The sequence below is a fragment of the Semicossyphus pulcher genome, unplaced genomic scaffold, assembly GCF_022749685.1.
Source record: "Semicossyphus pulcher isolate SPU_LCO1_2020_fin unplaced genomic scaffold, fSemPul1.0.p SCAF_22, whole genome shotgun sequence".
NCBI lineage: Eukaryota > Metazoa > Chordata > Actinopteri > Labriformes > Labridae > Semicossyphus > Semicossyphus pulcher.
In genome coordinates, this window is record NW_027211696.1 from 10,327,864 (window position 1) to 10,346,094 (window position 18,231).

Genomic DNA, 18,231 nt, shown 5'->3' on the forward strand with positions numbered 1-18,231 from the left:
AGTAATGGACACAATATGCTGCAAATGGTCCTTATCTGTAGACATTTAGTTTGTAATGATACAGCACAATTCTATCATTTATTATGGATTTACTATAATTATTTCGCCCAGGCTATGGTTCGCGGACCCCACTTTGAGAACCTCTGATGTATACCACTTAAACTGTTCAGAGTCGCGGGGGGGCTAGAACCTATCCCAGCTGCCACTGGACGAGAGGCAGGGTACACTCTGGACTGATTGCCAGTCAATCACAGGGCTGACACACAGAGACAGACAACCTTTCCCGCTCACACTCACACCTACGGGCAATTTAGAGTCACCAACTGAGGAAGCCAGAGTACCCAGAGGGAACCCGTGCGTGCACTAGTAGAACATGCAAGCTCCACACAGAAAGGCCACCTTCGTCCGAACCCTCTAGCTGTGAGGCGACAGTGCTTACCACTGCACCATCGTGCAGCACGGGTCAGGGGATACTTAGCTGAAAAAATATTTTATTATTGAAAAGAAATTCCAGGACAACTGTTCTAGATGAATGGTCAATCAACCAGATGGTGCAGAGAGTGGCTGAAATGGTTTAATTCTTATTCCTCAGTGGCACTTGTGTGTATTAAAAACACACTCTTTATAAAAGGAGCAGTAAGTGTGCAGTGTCCTCCTTGTCCCTAAATCCATTTTCGTCTTTCCCTACAAGGCGAGCAATTATGTAATGGCATTAATTTCCGAAACGGTGCAGGTGCACTCAATCATCACTATTTTGGATCATGAATAAACAGGATTAACAAACTCGAGTTAAATGGAACAGTGCTGCAAGATACTTTTGGCATGCCATTAAGCCACACTGGTTAGTAATTCACTTCATGCAGCTTATGCTGCCTTTAACCAGGAGGCGTATTATGGGAAGAGGAAGTGTTGAAACAGAACCCAGTTTGGCTCATAGTCAGGCAAAGTATAACCTCCTTTTTCTTGCTTTGATTTAGAAAACTTCTGCATGAATTTGATAGAAGTCCCATCCCTCCTGAAGTTACCGCTATTTTATCCCTTCTACAAAACAAGCTCTTGATGTGTTACAGAAATCTGTCTGCCCTTGACGGCCCCCCTACCACCCACCTCTTGATTCATCCCTCCACTTTAAAAAAAGAAAATCATTTTTGGCCTTGCTTCTTTTCTGTCAGCGTGCTCACCTTTCTGGTACTGCAGCCAGAGCTGCTGCTGGGCCTTCTTGCTGGGGAAGTAGATGCTGCAGCTGAGCTCGGAGCCGTACAGGGCCTCGGACACGTAGTGGCTGCCGTACTGCTGGAGGAAAGCCAGGAGCTCCTCGCGTGTGCTCTCCGCTGACAGCGTCTTCAGTACCTTAGAGAAGCCTAGCAGGTAAAGAAGGGGACAGAAATATGCATGTAGCGTAAATGAGCTGTTATAAATGTGCAATGTTAAAATCAAGCTCTATCAAGGACACAGGCAGTGAGAGAGACAGATAAACAGACTGACAATATGCAGATTATATTGAAAATCTAAGCTGTATAGGCTGATAGAAGACAGTGAACGCACCATGATAAGCCTCTTGGCTGTTAATCAGAGTTCTATTATAAGTTTGGAGCTTTGTGATGTAAATAAATCACCTCTAGGTCGCATTATTCATCCACTGACCTGTAGATAAGGTGATGGAGCTGAGTTTGACCTTGTATAGATTGCTGCGCACTCTCCACTGTTGAACCATAGGGTAGCCAACTGCTTCGCTAAATTGGGCGTCCCCTGAGAAAGATAGAAGAAAACGAAAGATCAAAGATAGGAGGAGAGATGTAAGAAAGACAATTTAAAACATATTACAAAACTCATATTCATAAAGAGCAGCTGAAATTCAAAATTAATGAAAACATAAATAAAATCCATCATTTCATTTCAGCACTTTATTGCAGATCTATTTTTATTGGTTTTCGCCTTAACATCATTTATTATCACAGCCCATATCCCAGCTGGTCCCCGATCAATGGCAGATATATAGTGCAACTTGAACTCCAATTGGATTGCTGACATTAGAAGAGGGAGCAATCTCGCTTTCCTCTGCAATTCAATTATCAAACTTTCACACCAGTTTAGAACTAAAGCCGCAGAAGTGAAGAGCAAGGCAAAAAAGAAAAGAAAAAAAAGTGCTTACAGGAACCTTGATCCCGCGCCTCTGGGAAGCGTTTTACACCTGAGACGTTCATGCGTGGTGAAAAAAGGGCAATTTAGTTTGTGTGTGTGTGTGTCCAATTCTTGTGAAAGCAGAACCCAAGTGGAAATCTCAGGGGTCAATGTGGACCGAATGCCAATTTAGCTAATGGAGGGATTAGGGAGCAGAGGTGGAGGTGCGGGTTTTTAAGCCAAATGTCTAAGTGACTCTGTCCCCCTCAAGATGGGGCGGAACATTGGAGGGAAAAGGATAAAAGGATGAAATGGGAAGTTGAGTGGTAGAGTTTATAAGGTCCAGTGCTTGTGTAAGTGTGTGGGCATGTTTATGCATAATACGTTGTGTTAATGAGTGGATTTTAAGATGTAGTCTGGGATTTAACAGCACAATGGCACAGAAGAATACGCAAGGACTAGTGTGTCTTTTTAAATGATCTTACACGCTGGATTGAAATCAGCAGCAAGAACACACTGACTTGACGCACCAGTTTCTATATGAAACATGTCACTTAAATTTAGCTGTGTCAAATGATAAATTAAGAGATGTTCCAAGACCATTTTTTCCATTCCAAAACCAATTTCGAACTTGTGTATTGGCTGATACCAAATACCAATTTGATTCCAGTGTGATAAAAGATTCAAATCGTATTTTTTAAACAGCTGTAGGCCGATACTGCTAACCCTGTTTTGGGACACTAGTGTGTCCCATCGAAGCCGAAGCCTTACTGCACACATCGTTATATAACCGGTTGAATTTTCCTGTGTAACTTATTGCCATATTATCGGCGCCGATATTCGGCATTTTGACGAATATCGGCATCTGCCTTTTTTTTTTTTTTTTTATCCGACGGCCGATAAGAGATCAATTTAAAACGGGGTTATTTTGGCTCTGATGCAGCCGCGCCTCTCTGTCTGCAGTCACTACTCTGTCTCCAGCATTGTCCCACCCACAGCACTGATTGGTTACATGCAGAGCCATGGCACGGGTAACAGCCAATCAGCAGTGAAAGCTGTGCATGCAGAGTGCTCACACACACGGCGGAGAGGAGAAAAAGTTCATTTCTTTGTAAATTTTATTTAACTTTGTTTTATTTACTTAATAAAACTTCAGGAAGTTATTTATTTATTTATTTAAATTTTCAGTTAACTTTATAAGAGATGCTGCTGACCCTGGGAACTCCCTGTGCTTTTTGTTTGTTTGTTTAATAAACATATGCTTAAAGGCATTTAAACAAAGTTAAGTGTTGGAGTTTGTATTATTCAAAATTTTGACCCCAATATTTTCACTTTTACTGCAAATGAATATCGGCTCCAAATATCGGTTTTCGGCCTCCTTGACTACTAGTAATCGGTATCGGCCCTGAAAAAACCATATTGGTCTATCTCAACATCACACTATTGTATATTGTTTGCTTCCACGCATAACCTGAAATCAGTTCTTCGCTGCTTTAAAATAAAAAATAAAAATAAGATAAAACTCCAGATAAAATATGCAAAACTATAACACAAGATTAAATAAGGTTTTATCTGTTTTTTAATAGAAAAGGTAGGGGATGTTGCTTGCAGCATGTACAGTATATGGAGAATGAAAAGGGTCCCAAGATTGATCCCTGGGGAACACCACATGGTAGAATAGCAGTGTCTGAAACAAAGTCCCCTACAGAGAGTGAAAAAGTCCTCTTTGTGAGATGGGAAGAGAGCCACTCCAGTGCGATCCCAGTAATGCCCACTAGGTGCTTCAGCATGTGGATAGGAATTTGGTGACCGATGGTGTCCAATGCTTAAAAAAAACAGTAGTTGCCGTTCAAAGCAAATAAAATATAGTATCAGATTGGTGCCTCGATTGGCATTGTTCCCAATACTACACTGATACTGATATCTCTTTAAATGCGGTGTCGGTATTGGCACCAGTATCCGCATTATTGATATTATTCCGATATGTTTTTTTTTAGAGTTGGTATCTGTACAACTCTACTTAAAATGGGCTAAGCTTGAAGAGCTACTTCAAAGAGACATTATTTGGGTTATTCAGTCACATGTTTTTTCTCTTCTTTAGAGAGTTGTTTTGGCTGTAGTTCTGAATCAGTTTTGAGAGATAATAGAGGTGCAAATGAAAAACACAATGAATCAAATCTGTCTGTTAAATTCTAAAGAAAGATCCGAACACAAGCTCACCTGTGAGGAGCTTCAGGTTGGGAAGGGGCTCAGACAACACGCCCCTACATTGTTCTTCCACTGGTAAAGGGATGACCATGAGACCGTCGGCCAGCTGGGGGAAGTCCTTAATGAAGTTGTTGTCCCTGAGAATGAAAAGAAAGAAACATTCAGTTTTTCATTTTCAAGAATTCACAAGATTATTCGTGTTGTTACTGACAAGTATCATACATTTATTAGTCTATCATCTAACAGTCAGACGTGCAGCTACAAACTCCATGAAAACAACTCAACAACAGCTCCCCATAAACATCTACAATCCTGACATGTTCCAGTGCTCCGTCCAGCCGCTGGCCTCCTGAATCATTCAGAGACGGGGAGTTCGAGCTTTCTCTCTTTTTCTGCCTTGAAAGTTTTTGGATCATGATGTTTTTTGTACTGACATCTCTCCTCTTCCTCACAGCGGTAAAACTGACAATGTTGGCTAATCGAGAAAATATTTCAATTAAGGAGTTTCTCACTGATCGTAGAAGCAACGGCATGACAAAGAAAACAGACGCGTCTCGCAGTTCGAGGGCAGAACACCGAGCTACTGCCAAAAATCAGACAGACCCCTTGAATCACTCTTATTTTCTCTGCTGGAAACGAGAGGAACAAGAGAGAATGGTAATGAGACAGGAAGTGTGAGTTGCAGGAGGTAAAGGCGAAAGAAAAAGACCCACATTCTGCTCTATAGTGCGAGCGTCCAGTAATGCACACGAAGCTGATATTTCTGCATGGAACAATGGCCCGTTAAAAGCATTTCCGTTCTTTTTATTTTCCATCTATTTCCACATATATGTTACATCAGAGTGGACGAATCACTCAGCATTCTTCCGCCTACAAGTGGTATTTCTTTGTTCAGAAAATAGACCGTCCTGTCGAACCAAACCAGTCCATTTCCTGTTTAGAAGATGAGCTGTCTTGCTGCATTCTGAGAGCATGGCAAGAGGCAGCGTTTCCCATAATCCACTTTTATGGGACCGAGTCTCAAAGCGCAGACCTTATGCCATAGAGGCTCAGGAGAGGGAGGGGGTGGCATCTTGATATCAATTTTTCATCCAGTCCCTCTCTCTCTCTCTCATTCTTTTCCATCTCTCGCTCTCTCTCTCTCTCTTCGCTTCCGCTAACCACAAAGCCTGTTAGACGCAATCACAGCCTCGGTGTTACAATGGACGTCTGGAAAGGATTGACTCAAGGGCAGAGGATGAGAGGAGAGAGAGAGAGAGAGAGAGAGAGAGAGAAAGAGGTGCTGTAAAAAAGATTACCGTGGCTTATGCTCACAGAAAACATATTGATTGCTAAATTAAATCAGCCAGCCTCACGCTGAGGTTGAGAGAACCTTTGGAGGCGTGTGGACCGGGACGATATGTAGCTGTATGGATTTTCAAGCTAAGATGTGGACCGTCCTTGACACGCTGCGAGGAGTTCCATTTCTTTTACCACTTTCCTCAAAACATCCATTGACATTCTACATTTGAAAAACATACAGTGTAAAAGGAGGATGTGTAATATAGTTCAGCCCAAAAACAAAACCGACTCTTTTCAGAGGATAAAAAGTGTAAAGATTAGTGCCTCAGGTCTTCGCACTACCTCAGCGCACATAAATCGTTAAATGTCCTTAACCTTCTCCTTCTTCTTCTACCTTTGAGGGAAACATATAAGGCAAGTATAGATTGTTGTAGAATGTGTTGTTTTTCTGCAGAGGTTTGGTGAAGCAGCAGAAGTGTCAATCCTGAAGATTTCTGTTAACGTGTTTTTTAGCGGGACCACAGTTTGCTGGACTGTGTTTGTCTGTGTGTGTGTTTGTGTGTGTGAAGGCTATGTGGCAGGAAGGGAGCTCGAAGCATCTATTCTGCTGACAGCTCATTATGGAGGAGACATTTATCTGTGCCACTACAACTCGAACATACCAATGTGGTTAACAAGACGAGCCAGTGGCTTGTCTCTTCAGAAAGATGATATTCTTCTCACAATGCAGTTTAGCTGTTAATCGGCCGTGTGCAATGTATCTCTACTGGAAGTGAGATGACATTGAGTTGAGTTGGATGGATTGCGACTAAACAATAGTTGGACTTTGTGGTTGTATTCACCCTTACCCTTAAATGTGTTCTCACAAACAGGCCTTTATAACAGAGGACATTTAGAAATGTCACAATAGGAAAAGAACAGGGGTGGATAATACAGTCAATGATGGCTGAATTCCGAAAGCTGCCTGTGTCCTTGAACGCATCCTGTCGCTGTCACACTATCATGGCTAACAGGGAAACTTGAATAGAACAGAGCCAACTGTTTGTATTAACACTTTGCTTTTCTATTATGAACAGAAGAAATGTCGGCCATGTTTTTGGACAGAATAGATAATAGGAGACTCTGCTAATAGAAATGTAACTGTAAACTTTATTTAAATATTTATTTTATGAAATACAAAATGGGCTCGTCATATAGCAAAGTTACTTTATTATTAAAGAAAAATAATCATTTTCTGGCAGACGACTAGCCTAAAGAAGCACAAAGTTTGATACCACTCTCATGTCTGTCTGTTCAATGTGAGACTAGATTAGCTAGGTTAGCTTAGGTTAGCTAAAAGACTGGAAACAGAGAGGGACAAACTCCTGTATGCTCGATACGTAACATATATGTATATTGTTCCATTTGTATAAAACAGTTGTATTAAAAAAAAGTGTAGAAACAACAAGTCACCACAGTACCACACTTATTTATTTGCTGTTTCTGTTGCTAGAGCGCTAGCGGAGATCAGGAAGCTAGCCACTGCACCCAGCCAAGGAAGAATCTGCTACATACGCCCTTGTGGGACCGCAAATTGTGCCTCTTACACGTTGTTATTTGTATATATATATGAAGCTTAATCTTGCCAACTGGCGTACCCACAGACCTCAGCAGTATATCTGCCAGATTTAACAGGTGCTACATTATATCACTCCATTTTTCCATGACTCAAGCGATTTGCTCCTAAATAATTTCTGTTTAAACAATTTCGAAAAATAAAAAATAGACTTTTACAAATATATTATAAATCATCACTTATGGGTCTCTATACATGTGTGTTGGTGAGTGTGTGCAGACCCGTGTGAGACCCTTCCCTCTGCATCTATTCTGTTGTTTTGCTTTGCAAGGGACGTTTTCAGGAGGGGCGCTGTTGTGGTTCCCTGAGCCAATCACAGCGTATAGGTGAGTGTGGGAGTGGCTCAAATTAGCAACTGGGCCCCATTCAGAGCGGCGAACACGGCGAAAGAGCGATGCAGAGTTGGCCTTCTTTCTGTAGGACAGGTAGGTGCCTCAAACCGGGCAGGACAGGCTAAGCGGCGGTTAGCATGCTAGCGCAAAGGTAACCGTGACGCTGTCGGTGTTAGCTCGGCGGGGTGGGCGTGTTCTCGCACGAGAGAGTGAGAGTGAGCTTCTGGTGACGAAGAGCCCAGGAGGAGAAAATTCTACTTATTATATCTTAAAGTTTGAATTAGTACTTTGAAAAAATAGCAATGTATTGGGGTCTTGAGGGACCCATGTCATGGCACCCGATTCTGCATATACAGTTTTAATATGAGATGGTATGGTATCTGTGTTTATGTTAATGTACATTTAATTCTTCTGCTTCAATCATTTTTTTCTAATTTCAATCCTTAACTTCCTCTTCTTTATTGGTCTGCTCTCGCTCATATAAGCAGCCCCGGTCAGGGAGTGTGGACACTGCCACTTACGAGGACTAAAACAGTCTTAAATTTACTGACAGTATTTATTTATTTACATTAATTAATAAAAACAACTTTATTCAGGATTCAATCTGCCAAATTTATAATATCCAAAATAATAAATTAAACCGGTTAAGCTGTTTTAGGGCTCTACTTCAGGTTGTATACTGGTCTAGATACTCAGGCCAGTGTTTTACCCACCAACCTTACTTCACACACCCATCTACAGCCTTACCACACTTAACAACCTCCCAAACACCACGCCACATGTGGTCTGGACTTGCAGGCAAACTTGTGTATTTACTCATGTTTCATTCAGTACCCGCGTGTGTTCATTAAGGACGGGTGGACACCGGGCTCCCTCCTGGCCAAACATGCCTTCTATCCTACTCGTGGCAAACTCTTCCCATTTGAATGAGAGTCTCCGAAACACAAGCTTTACAAATCACAGCTGGTGGGATGAATACAAATATTCAAGAGCAGTTCATGCATATATATCAAAGATCTAACACAGTCTTACTTCTCTCGTTCTCTGTGTCTGTTCCTGCCCCCCCGTGTGTACTTTTTCAATTCAGACACAGTAAAGATACATCTGATTGTTAAAGCTAACTGAAGCCCGGGTCTTAGATGCAATTGCTTTTTCTTTCTTCTGTATCTCTTAGGCAATCTTCAATGCCAGTATTTCTTCTATTGTGTGTAAAAATTGTTCGCTGTTTTGCTCGCCTCGTCTCCAGCGTTAACCCCTTCTGGTTTGCCTCCTGCATCCCATATGTTTTCCACCCTCCCAGCTACACCTTCCTTCTCCTCCTAAATCACATGTAGTCTGGTGTAAGGCGCATATGAGAGCTGTCTGCAAGTCAATTTAGCAAACTGTTTTCTTGCCTCTCTGTGTGTGTACATATCTGAGTGTATTAGGCACGGGAGTCTACGAGTCACTTAGCTTCAAATGCCTGTCTGTGCTTGTGTAATTGTGTGCATGAACAGGTGTCCGCGCATATGTTCGAGTGGGTATGTTTATCTGAGTTTGTGACTGTGTAACCGATATTGAGCGGTACTCATCTAAACATGTCTGAGATAATTGGCTTCTGTGTAGAGACTCCATCCTCGCATCGAAGCAGAGATAAGACACATTAAGCCGTACTCACAACATCTTTAACCACAGTGACTCATCTCAACAGCTACCCGGGGCCTTTCAATGGTGGCCTGCATTGGAAAAATACATCCACCATTGGGCTCCATTTTTCTGTAAAGCAGTTTCAATGTTCGGACCTATCGACCAAATGATCACAACTTTTGGGAACAAAAATAATGAGCTTTTTCACGAACGCTCTCGGAGGCTGCACGGTGGTGCAGCGGTTAGCGCTGTCGCCTCACGCCAAAAGGTTCCTGGTTTGGACGTAGGGGACCATCTAGCTCAGTCTGTAGGGACTTGGCTTGGGAACCAGAACGTGGCCGGGTCAAGTCCCGAAATGGACCAACCATGGCATTTGGGCTGGTAGCTGGGGAGGTGCCAGTTCCTTTCCTGGGCACTGTTGGGGTGTCCTTGAGCAAGGCACCGAATCCCCAACTGCTTGGGGAGCATGTCCATGTGCAGCCCCATCAATGCATGTCCATAGGATCATGAAAATTGGGGGATTAAATTGGGGATTAATAAAGTATGTCTTCTTCTTCTTTCTGAGTGGAGTTTGCATGGACTCCCATGTGTTGGTTCCCTTCCAGATACTCCGGCTTCCTCCCACAGTCCAAAGGCATGCTCCTTAGGTTCATTGGTGACTCTAAAAATGCCCGTAGATGTGAATGTGTGCATTAAAGGTTGTCGGCCACTATGTGTCAGCCCTGTGATTGACTGGCGACCAGTGTACCCTGCCTCTCGGCCAATGACAGCTGGGAAAGACTCCAGCCCCACCCGACCCTGAACAGGACAAGCTGGATGGATGGTTGAACACTTTGGAGGTATGTAGCAGTATGTAGAGTACTGAATCATCTACAAGAGATGCATTGTGGGCATAGCTGCAGTCAGGAATCCAATTCAATTTTTGCAACAACTGTAGGACAGCCAACCCATCAATTCAGAAAGGAAATTATACCTGCATCCATATTTTCCATGGATGAATGAACCTCCTGGCTTCAATGGAAACCTGAACTGTTTCAGCAAACTGTTACCCACTCATTTAGAAGCCGCCTTTGTGGACTGATGCAAGCACTAACAAAGACTCCCTAATTCCCTGAGGAAATGAGTATTGAATATCCTTGGTCCCAGGCTTACAAAGGCTATATTCTGATTATTAGTCTCTGTTCGGGCTCAGCTTGTAATTAGGCATGTTTGACCTTCCTAGGTCGAAGCTGAACAAGGAAGTAGCTATTCAAAAATTGATAGACATTTTCAGAAGATAGTTTGGATGATAAGCAAATAAACACCTCAGAGTGGCCTCAAGAACATGCCGTTAGTCTGCGTTTTGTCGCCATATCTCAGCAGTTAGGGTGGTAAGATAAATGTTCCAACACGTTCTAACTCCAATCCAAACCCGTTAAATATGGCAGCTTGGTCTGCTGCCCTAAGCTTTGAATTACGACGCTCTAGGTGCCACTCTAGAGTCAGTTTGCCACATGCAGGGCTCCATGGTCAGGTTAACTGTAATTAATATTCAATGTCTTATTAGACTAGACGTGCAACAATCATTATTACGTTTGATGCTTAGATATTGTTTGGTTTTTGATTAGGTGGCTGTGGCCCAGTGGTAGAGTCGAACGTTTCTCAATTGGTAGGTTGAGGGACGATCCCTGACTGCTACACTCCACATGTCCATGTGTCCTTAGGCAAGACACCGAACCCCAAATTGCTCCCGAAGGCGCTGCCATTGGTGTATGAATGTGCATGAATGATTAAAACCTGATTGGTGATTGGCGGAAGGAAAAAGATTATGCTCTGGGTTTTATAAGTACAGTACGTTATGCGATTCATGTAAGTAATGTAACTTAAAAGAAGTCAACTTCTTAAAAAACGTCAACATGGACTATTTGTTTTAAAGGGGGAATCAAACCCTGGCCTCCTGAATGAAAGACCTGTGTTTGACCAATCCACTGCCTCCAACCTCCACCACAATTGTACATCACCTGACTTCAGTGCCATATAAAAACAACAGGCTAGAGAATCTAGAGAGTTACCTTCAGCTCTATATTTTGGCGCACTCACCAAGCTGTTGTATTGACGACTTGGGAGTGACATTGGACGTTCTTGCATATTACAGGAATGATAAGCAAGCCAATGAAAAATGATAAAAATAACCTTATCCCTTTCTACTGAACCTTGAGTTACATTTTGTAAGGTCAAACAAATAACTCTTCGGTAAGGCAAGCGGTGATGTCAGTTTTAAGGCACCATGAGATAAGGTTTTGTATTAAAAGAAAGACATTAAAAGAAACCTAGTAGACTGTGAGTTGGCAGTTTTGAGCGCTGTTTGCTGGGGTTGAAGGCCAAATATAATCCTCCTTCATAATTTCAGCATGATGTTTAATAATCTTGCTCCATTTACACAATCTTGTCAAATGATCCGGCACTGAACGGCATCCTGCCACATTCTCATGACAACTTATAGAATAACATTGTGCTGCAGACGCTATGATACTGCGATTGTGTGTGAAATTGAAGAGTCTGCACTTTCTGTAATGATGACTAAATAACTAACTGAATGGAAGGATGGGAGAGAGAGGGCGAACAGGGACAGTCTTCACCACTAGAGGCTGCTCTTTCTCTGCGCCAAAGGAGCGACTAATGGAAACAGGATTAGTCAAGGAGCATCAGTGTTTCTGTGTGTTTATGTTAGTGCACTTTATGCATAGACTGCAGGGTTCTCTTGTTTTTGCTCCGTCAGACTCAAAGGACAAAACAAATAGATTTTTTTTTTTGTCGTGTGGGACTGCACACTGTGTATAAAGCACAGTTTGTAGGATGGTCTGGAGTGTAAACAGAAAATTTAAGATCATTAACAGCAAGACATGTTGGTCCCTCAGCAATTATGCTCAGTTAATAAACAGGTGCAAAAATAATAATGAACTTGTGTGTGCGTTTGGGCTCAGAGATGCAGGATATGACGGGTTAGGTAGGACACAGATAAGAAGTTTTTATAACCGAGGTAGAAAGAGTTCTTCTCTCCGCGGGGGAGTCCACACAGAGGAGGGGTTAAAGTGTCAGGTAATTGCAGAGCAATGACCAATACACCGCAGAGGAGGGAGGGACGGTGACGCACAAGCCGAGCGTGAGCCTGTGGGGCTGAATCATGATCTGGAGAAACAGGGGTAGTGAGCTCCAGGTAGCCTTGTAGGCTAACAACCAACAGTGTTTTGAAGTAGATGAGAGCTGCCACTGGGTGCCAGTGCAGTGCACGTACGAGGGGGGGGGGGGTGGGGGGGGGGGTTATGTTGGAGGATTTATGGAGGCGAGCAGGGCTGCAGCATTCTGGGTAAGCTGAAAGAGTGTCAGAGTGGACGCATTAAGAGCAAGGGGGAGGAAGAAAATACTTTTATCTGAAATATAGAGGGAGATAATGTCTTTCCGGATTGACAAAGGAAACATGATTCTGATGGATGTCAAAGAATTCTTAAAGGGGATGAACGTGGAAGTAGAAGAAAACAACTGCAAAATGATGCTCAAAAAGCTAGAAAACACATTAACAAAAAAAATCAAACATGATCATCTCTTGCTGCATCTTCAAATACGTCTAAAAAAACTCAAAGTGTTTTCATAATATACCATAACAAAGCGGCAGGTGGATGATAGCAGCAAAGCTCATGATATTCATCAGTAATTGAGCGATAACCTCCCGATTTTCTCCTCCCAAATACAAAAGAGAGTCAGCAACAACCATCAGAAAAATCTGACGTGCAGCATGACACAGCATGTTTGTGATTTGCATGGCTGCCGTGCTGTTAGGAGTCATCCCTAACTGGGATAATTACCAAGCATTTGAAAGAGAGCCGTACAACAAAAGGCGGCGCAGACAAAAGCAAAAGGGGCTTTGTCGAAAACAGTTGTCTCCATCACAAAATATACACAATATTCAGATGCAAACCAGAGTCTAGGATGTTCACAGAAGTTTATGTAACTCAGCATCACGCAAAAGGCCAGCTGGCAGGGTAGGAAACACATACGGTGTTTTCTAATGCTACATATATCAATCTTGCCGAAATGTTACAGCCAGCTGCTGCGCAACACCTCGAATTACTCAAATTATGTAAAGGGTGTGCTCACATAAAAACATATTTTCTTACTTTATGTACCTCTGGTGATATTTACCCCCGCATCTGTCACTGAGATTTATTCCCGTAACCAAACCCCGAAACTCTAACGGCAAATTGAATTTCATGTGTGTGTCCAAAAACTATATCCATATGCTCTAGCTAATTCCTACAACCAGCTGTGATACCTTTATTTTCCAAGATGTGAGACACCATAGTGACATATAACCAAAGTAAGTAGCGGAAACAGGAAAATAAATAATATGAAATAAGACTTGTGGATAGCTATTCTGTGGAAGTATGCCAAAAAAGTAGTCCCTTTGAGTGAAACATCCCTTTAAAAGTGAAAGAGAGAAGCAGGAAACGTGAGGCATATACATTCATAAGAAAATGAATGTAGCTCAATTATACCATTACGCTATATCATCTCTGAATTAAACATTTCTTCCACATCATCAATCAATCCAACTAGCTCTCTCTCGCAGTTTCCCAGCTGATACTTTGAAAGTGTTGCCACACTTGCCCTTGAGAGCCATCCGCCAATTTGTTGGACTGCACAATCAAAGATTTATGAGAGCTGGGGTGTGTAGCAGATCCAATTGCATGTAATATGGTTAATAGCTGTAATATCTGTTATTTGAATAAACGCTTGCAGGGAGTCGGGGCCCGTCGGATGAGTCATAACAAAGATAAAGCACCCGGTGTCACCCGGGGCACGGGCCCCAGATGATGGATTAAAAAGTTATTAAAGGACAGCATCCGAAAAACAGGCTAATTCCAATCGTAATAAAACAATCAGAGATGTTTACCTTGAGACAGGCTCTTATTAAAGCTGCAGCCACAGCTCGGTTGATGAATGATTCCACTGAGAGGAGGAGATCTGGTGACTTTTCACGGCCAATATTGATTTGGCTTGGGAGGTGATGCTGTCAATGGAGCAGCCTCTGATGGAGAGTACACTGTGGAGTTTGTGTACATTAACAATCTTTTGCCTGTGCATTTGTGTGTGTGTATGTGTTACGCCTACTTATTTACTACAATTACAGAAAGACAATCCTCCTGTGCTGCCACGCTGACTGTGTTAAGCTTTACGATTTAGCTAATCTCCTGCTAAACCAAGATTACAGCCTAAATTAATTCAGTAAACAATATAGCCTAACTGCAACTGTAAAGAAACTAAGAACATTATAAAAAATGTGTGGCTCACTCACAACAGTACTTCATGTACCAGCAAACACAACTTAAACATCTTACATGTGAAAAATACAAAGGTGAGGTCAGTTCTCTACCACTAAAAACGTAGCTAGCATGCTCGATGTGCCTAGATTAGCTATAGAAGCTAGCATATGTTAGCTGCCTGATTTTCTGACATAAGTAACGTTGTAAACTTAAAAACATGTCACAACAACTGAAGATAAACATGTATTTGGTACTCTTATCTCAACTGCAAATATAACAAATATAACAAAGGGAAAGTTTTGGATGAATCTTGACTTCCTGTGCTGCTTTACTGACTCTCTTCCGCTCATTTCCTGCTAAACAAAGATTACAGCCTAAGATAAGTCAGTAAACAATGTAGCCTCACATTAAAAGTCACACAACTAAGTAAATTAATCATACACAACATGAAATGTCCATCTTAAATACCAACAAAAATACTGCTTAGCTACTTAGAACACATAAAAAATACAATAGTCAGGTCAGTTCTCTAGTGCTAAAAACATTGCTAGCGTGTTTGACATGCCGAGATTAGCCACAAAAGCTAGCGTTAAGTTAGCTGCCTTCATTTCTGACATAAGTAGCATTGTAAATCTAAACATATGGAACAACTAATGAATATAAACTTAACAAACTTGCAAATTTAACAAAAAGAATATTAACTTTCTGTGCGACACTTCCTGCTCGCCCAGGATTACAGTGCTAGCCATAGGCCCATATCAAAGCTACCAAAGCCGCTACTGCCACCCTACATTTACTTAAGGTTCAGCAGGTGAACAAAAGTATTTAGATAAATGATCTTACCAGAAAAATAATGGTGGGGGAACCAAGTTAATACCAAAGACTGATAAAACTGTTATCCTTCGCTGCTAAAACGTCCCGGCTGCCACATATGCTATCTTCACAGTTGGTAATTAACAAATTGATACATAGCAGTACGCTACCCCAGCCAATCAGAGTCAGTGGTAATTACTGTGATGCCTGTCAGATACAAAAGCATGTTTCAAACAGAAAGCAATTTAGGCAGAAAGAAAAGTTTAAAAAATGTGGATTTAAAATATGCATCAGCGCAGAAACACAGAGACATTCTGAGTAGGATGATATGAAGAGTGTTACAAGTGTTTCTTGTTGTACAAATTTACATTACTCATTGTTTTTGTCTCTTTCTCTCCCCTTTAGACACTCGCACACTAACCACAAGACCTCAACTTTGATTCTTCTCGGCCGAGCATACAATTGAAATACAGTGCGAGTGTGCATACACATTTTTTTTTGGTAACTTGATATCTCTGTTGGCCTGCCTTAGGAAATTGTGGAAATGAACTCTGGTGGCCCAGAGCATTACCATAGAGATGAAGCCTAGAAATGCAAAGCGAGGGGGCATGCAGGCCAGCTAGCTATGGAACTTATTAGAGCCATTGCTTTTCTACGTTTTATTATTCCACTTGCACTTTCTCTAAACCCGCCGTTTGTGTCCATCAATCCTAACAAACTTCTGTCCCTCTCGGTCTCCCTCTTTTCCCCCGTCTCTCTCTCTCTCTCTTTTGCACTCACACATGGACACAGCAGTGTTACGAGGAACCCTAACCAGCAGTGAAAACTCTGTTACTGACAGACTCTCATGTCATCACCCTGAAATTGGAGCAGCACTTCAGAGAATTTGATAGAGGATAGACTTAACCGGGAGGTTATCTTTTCTTACTTGGCACAACAATCAAGAGGCATGGCAGTTTAATGTTTTCTATTTTGAGAAAAACAAGACAATTTAACAAGAAGTCAAAATCACAGCAAACTATTTGTTTTTTGTCTATTTGATGAAGAGCAGCACATAACTGTTCTTATGCAAGTTCGGTCCTATTTCAGTGCCTGTGGATTGAGCCTATGCCCGGTTAAACAAGTATAACTCATCCTAGAACAGCTTCTGCCCATTATCAGAACACTCTTAGACTGCTCCAGTTTGCTGACTAGCCCCGAATGAGAGTTGAGGATGCCATCCTTTACTTGTTGAACGGCATTTACGCCCAAAGTGACAAGCCAGTAAGGACAGTTAAGATCAAATTTTGACTTCTCCAGGGTTTTCAATACCACCTTTACAGCACTACAGGGTGAGAAGCTGACAGCGATGCAGGTGTATGTCCCTATTGTGTCCTGATTGCCAAGTACCACACTGTCAGATCATAGTAAATTCACTGGGGAAAAAATGCTTAGTAACCTTGGAGCCTCCAACAGGAGAGTCCTTTGTCCGGATTCATCTGCAGGCCAGTGTCTCCACACAAAGGTGTTGGTTAAAGATCTGAAGAAGGGCCAAGGTATAGGTGACCCCTGTTTCCATCCAGTGTGGATCATTGTTGAGTACTACTGGGAAAGTACATACAATTGAACTGGGCCAAGGACACTGAGAACCTCTGAAAGAAGGGCCAGAGCCATCTCTACTTTCAAGGTGTTTACATTCCAGGTCATGGAATAACGATTCTTTGTGACATTCAGTTGGCGTCTCATTTAGCTGCACACGGTAGTTCTGTTGCGTCTCAGACAAATGCACATGGTAGCACCTGTTTGAAAAGGTTTTTGCCAAAAAAACCTACATGGTTCAGGTTGTAAAGAACATCAAGAAGAAGGCTAAAACAACACAACTGTACTTTGGTACACGCAGAACTCTATCTGCACTGTTGAGCATTCGCTGTGGGGAGTCAGTTAGTTGAAAGCCTGTTGCAACTCTTGCAGACCCTGAAGGGTATTCGATCCTTTGCAGACTGATCAATATAATCAGTGAGGAGGCTGAGTACACGTTTATGGTGGGTAGCTTTGTCAGATGGTTTGAGCGGAACCATCTGCATCTCAATGTGGCAAAGACAAGGCATTGGTTGTGGATCTGAAGGAGGCCAAGGATCAGGCGACCCCATTTTCCATCAAGGGGATACGTGTGGACATCGTTAAGGGCAAGAAGTTCCTGGGTATGTACTCTGACAATAAACTCGACCGGGCTGAGGACACTGAAACCCTACAAGAAGGGCAAGCGCCAACACTTAAGATCTGCCGGTCAATGCTCAGGATGTTTTATGATTTTGTGGTGACCAGTGCTATCCTGTTTTCAGCTGTGTCTTGTGGCAGCTGGTTTAGGGGTAGCTGAAGCCAACAGCCTCAACAAACTGATCCAAAAGGCCAGTGACCTTTTGGGGGTGGAGCTGGACTCCCTGGGCGAAATGCCAGAGTAGAAGATGCTGACAATGTTGTTTGTCAACTTGGACAGTGTCCCCCACCCACTCCATGACATGCTGGTCAAGCGCAGGAGTGCATTCAGTCCAAGTGTCTTTACAGGGAGATGTACCACAGTGCGCCACAAGAAGTCATCCTTGCCTGTGGCCATCAAACTCCTTGCTAGATAGTCACTTTGAATCAATAGACAGGAACTTTATCTACGTATTTTGTTGTTACATATTAGAAAATACGCCACATATATTTACACAAGTGCAACTTATTTCTCTAAAACTTTACACGTGTATTTCTATTTTAGAATAAGAGCAACTTTCATGTGACTGAATTTCACCACAGGGACCAATAAAGTTATTGTGATTCAGATAATACAAGAACTAGCTCTGAAACTTTAACAGAAGACCTTTATGATTGGTATTTATTCGTATTGGTGTCTCAGTGTGTATATTTGTCTATCCTTTAATGAAGCCCAAACCTTTATCTACCAATGTCTGGC

The 18,231-nt window shown here is 42.2% G+C and overlaps 1 protein-coding gene across 1 annotated transcript in view; it reads right to left on the reverse strand.

The window, feature by feature from the left end:
• LOC138601843 (astrotactin-2-like) overlaps positions 1-18,231 on the reverse strand; it is a 329,634-nt gene that overhangs the window by 62,106 nt on the left and 249,297 nt on the right. The window contains exons 15-17 of the mRNA XM_069673098.1: positions 4,342-4,466; positions 1,645-1,749; positions 1,182-1,361 (exon numbers count right to left, since the gene is read on the reverse strand). Coding sequence (XP_069529199.1) covers positions 1,182-1,361; positions 1,645-1,749; positions 4,342-4,466 — 410 coding nt within the window. The remainder of the gene's footprint in view (positions 1-1,181; positions 1,362-1,644; positions 1,750-4,341; positions 4,467-18,231) is intronic.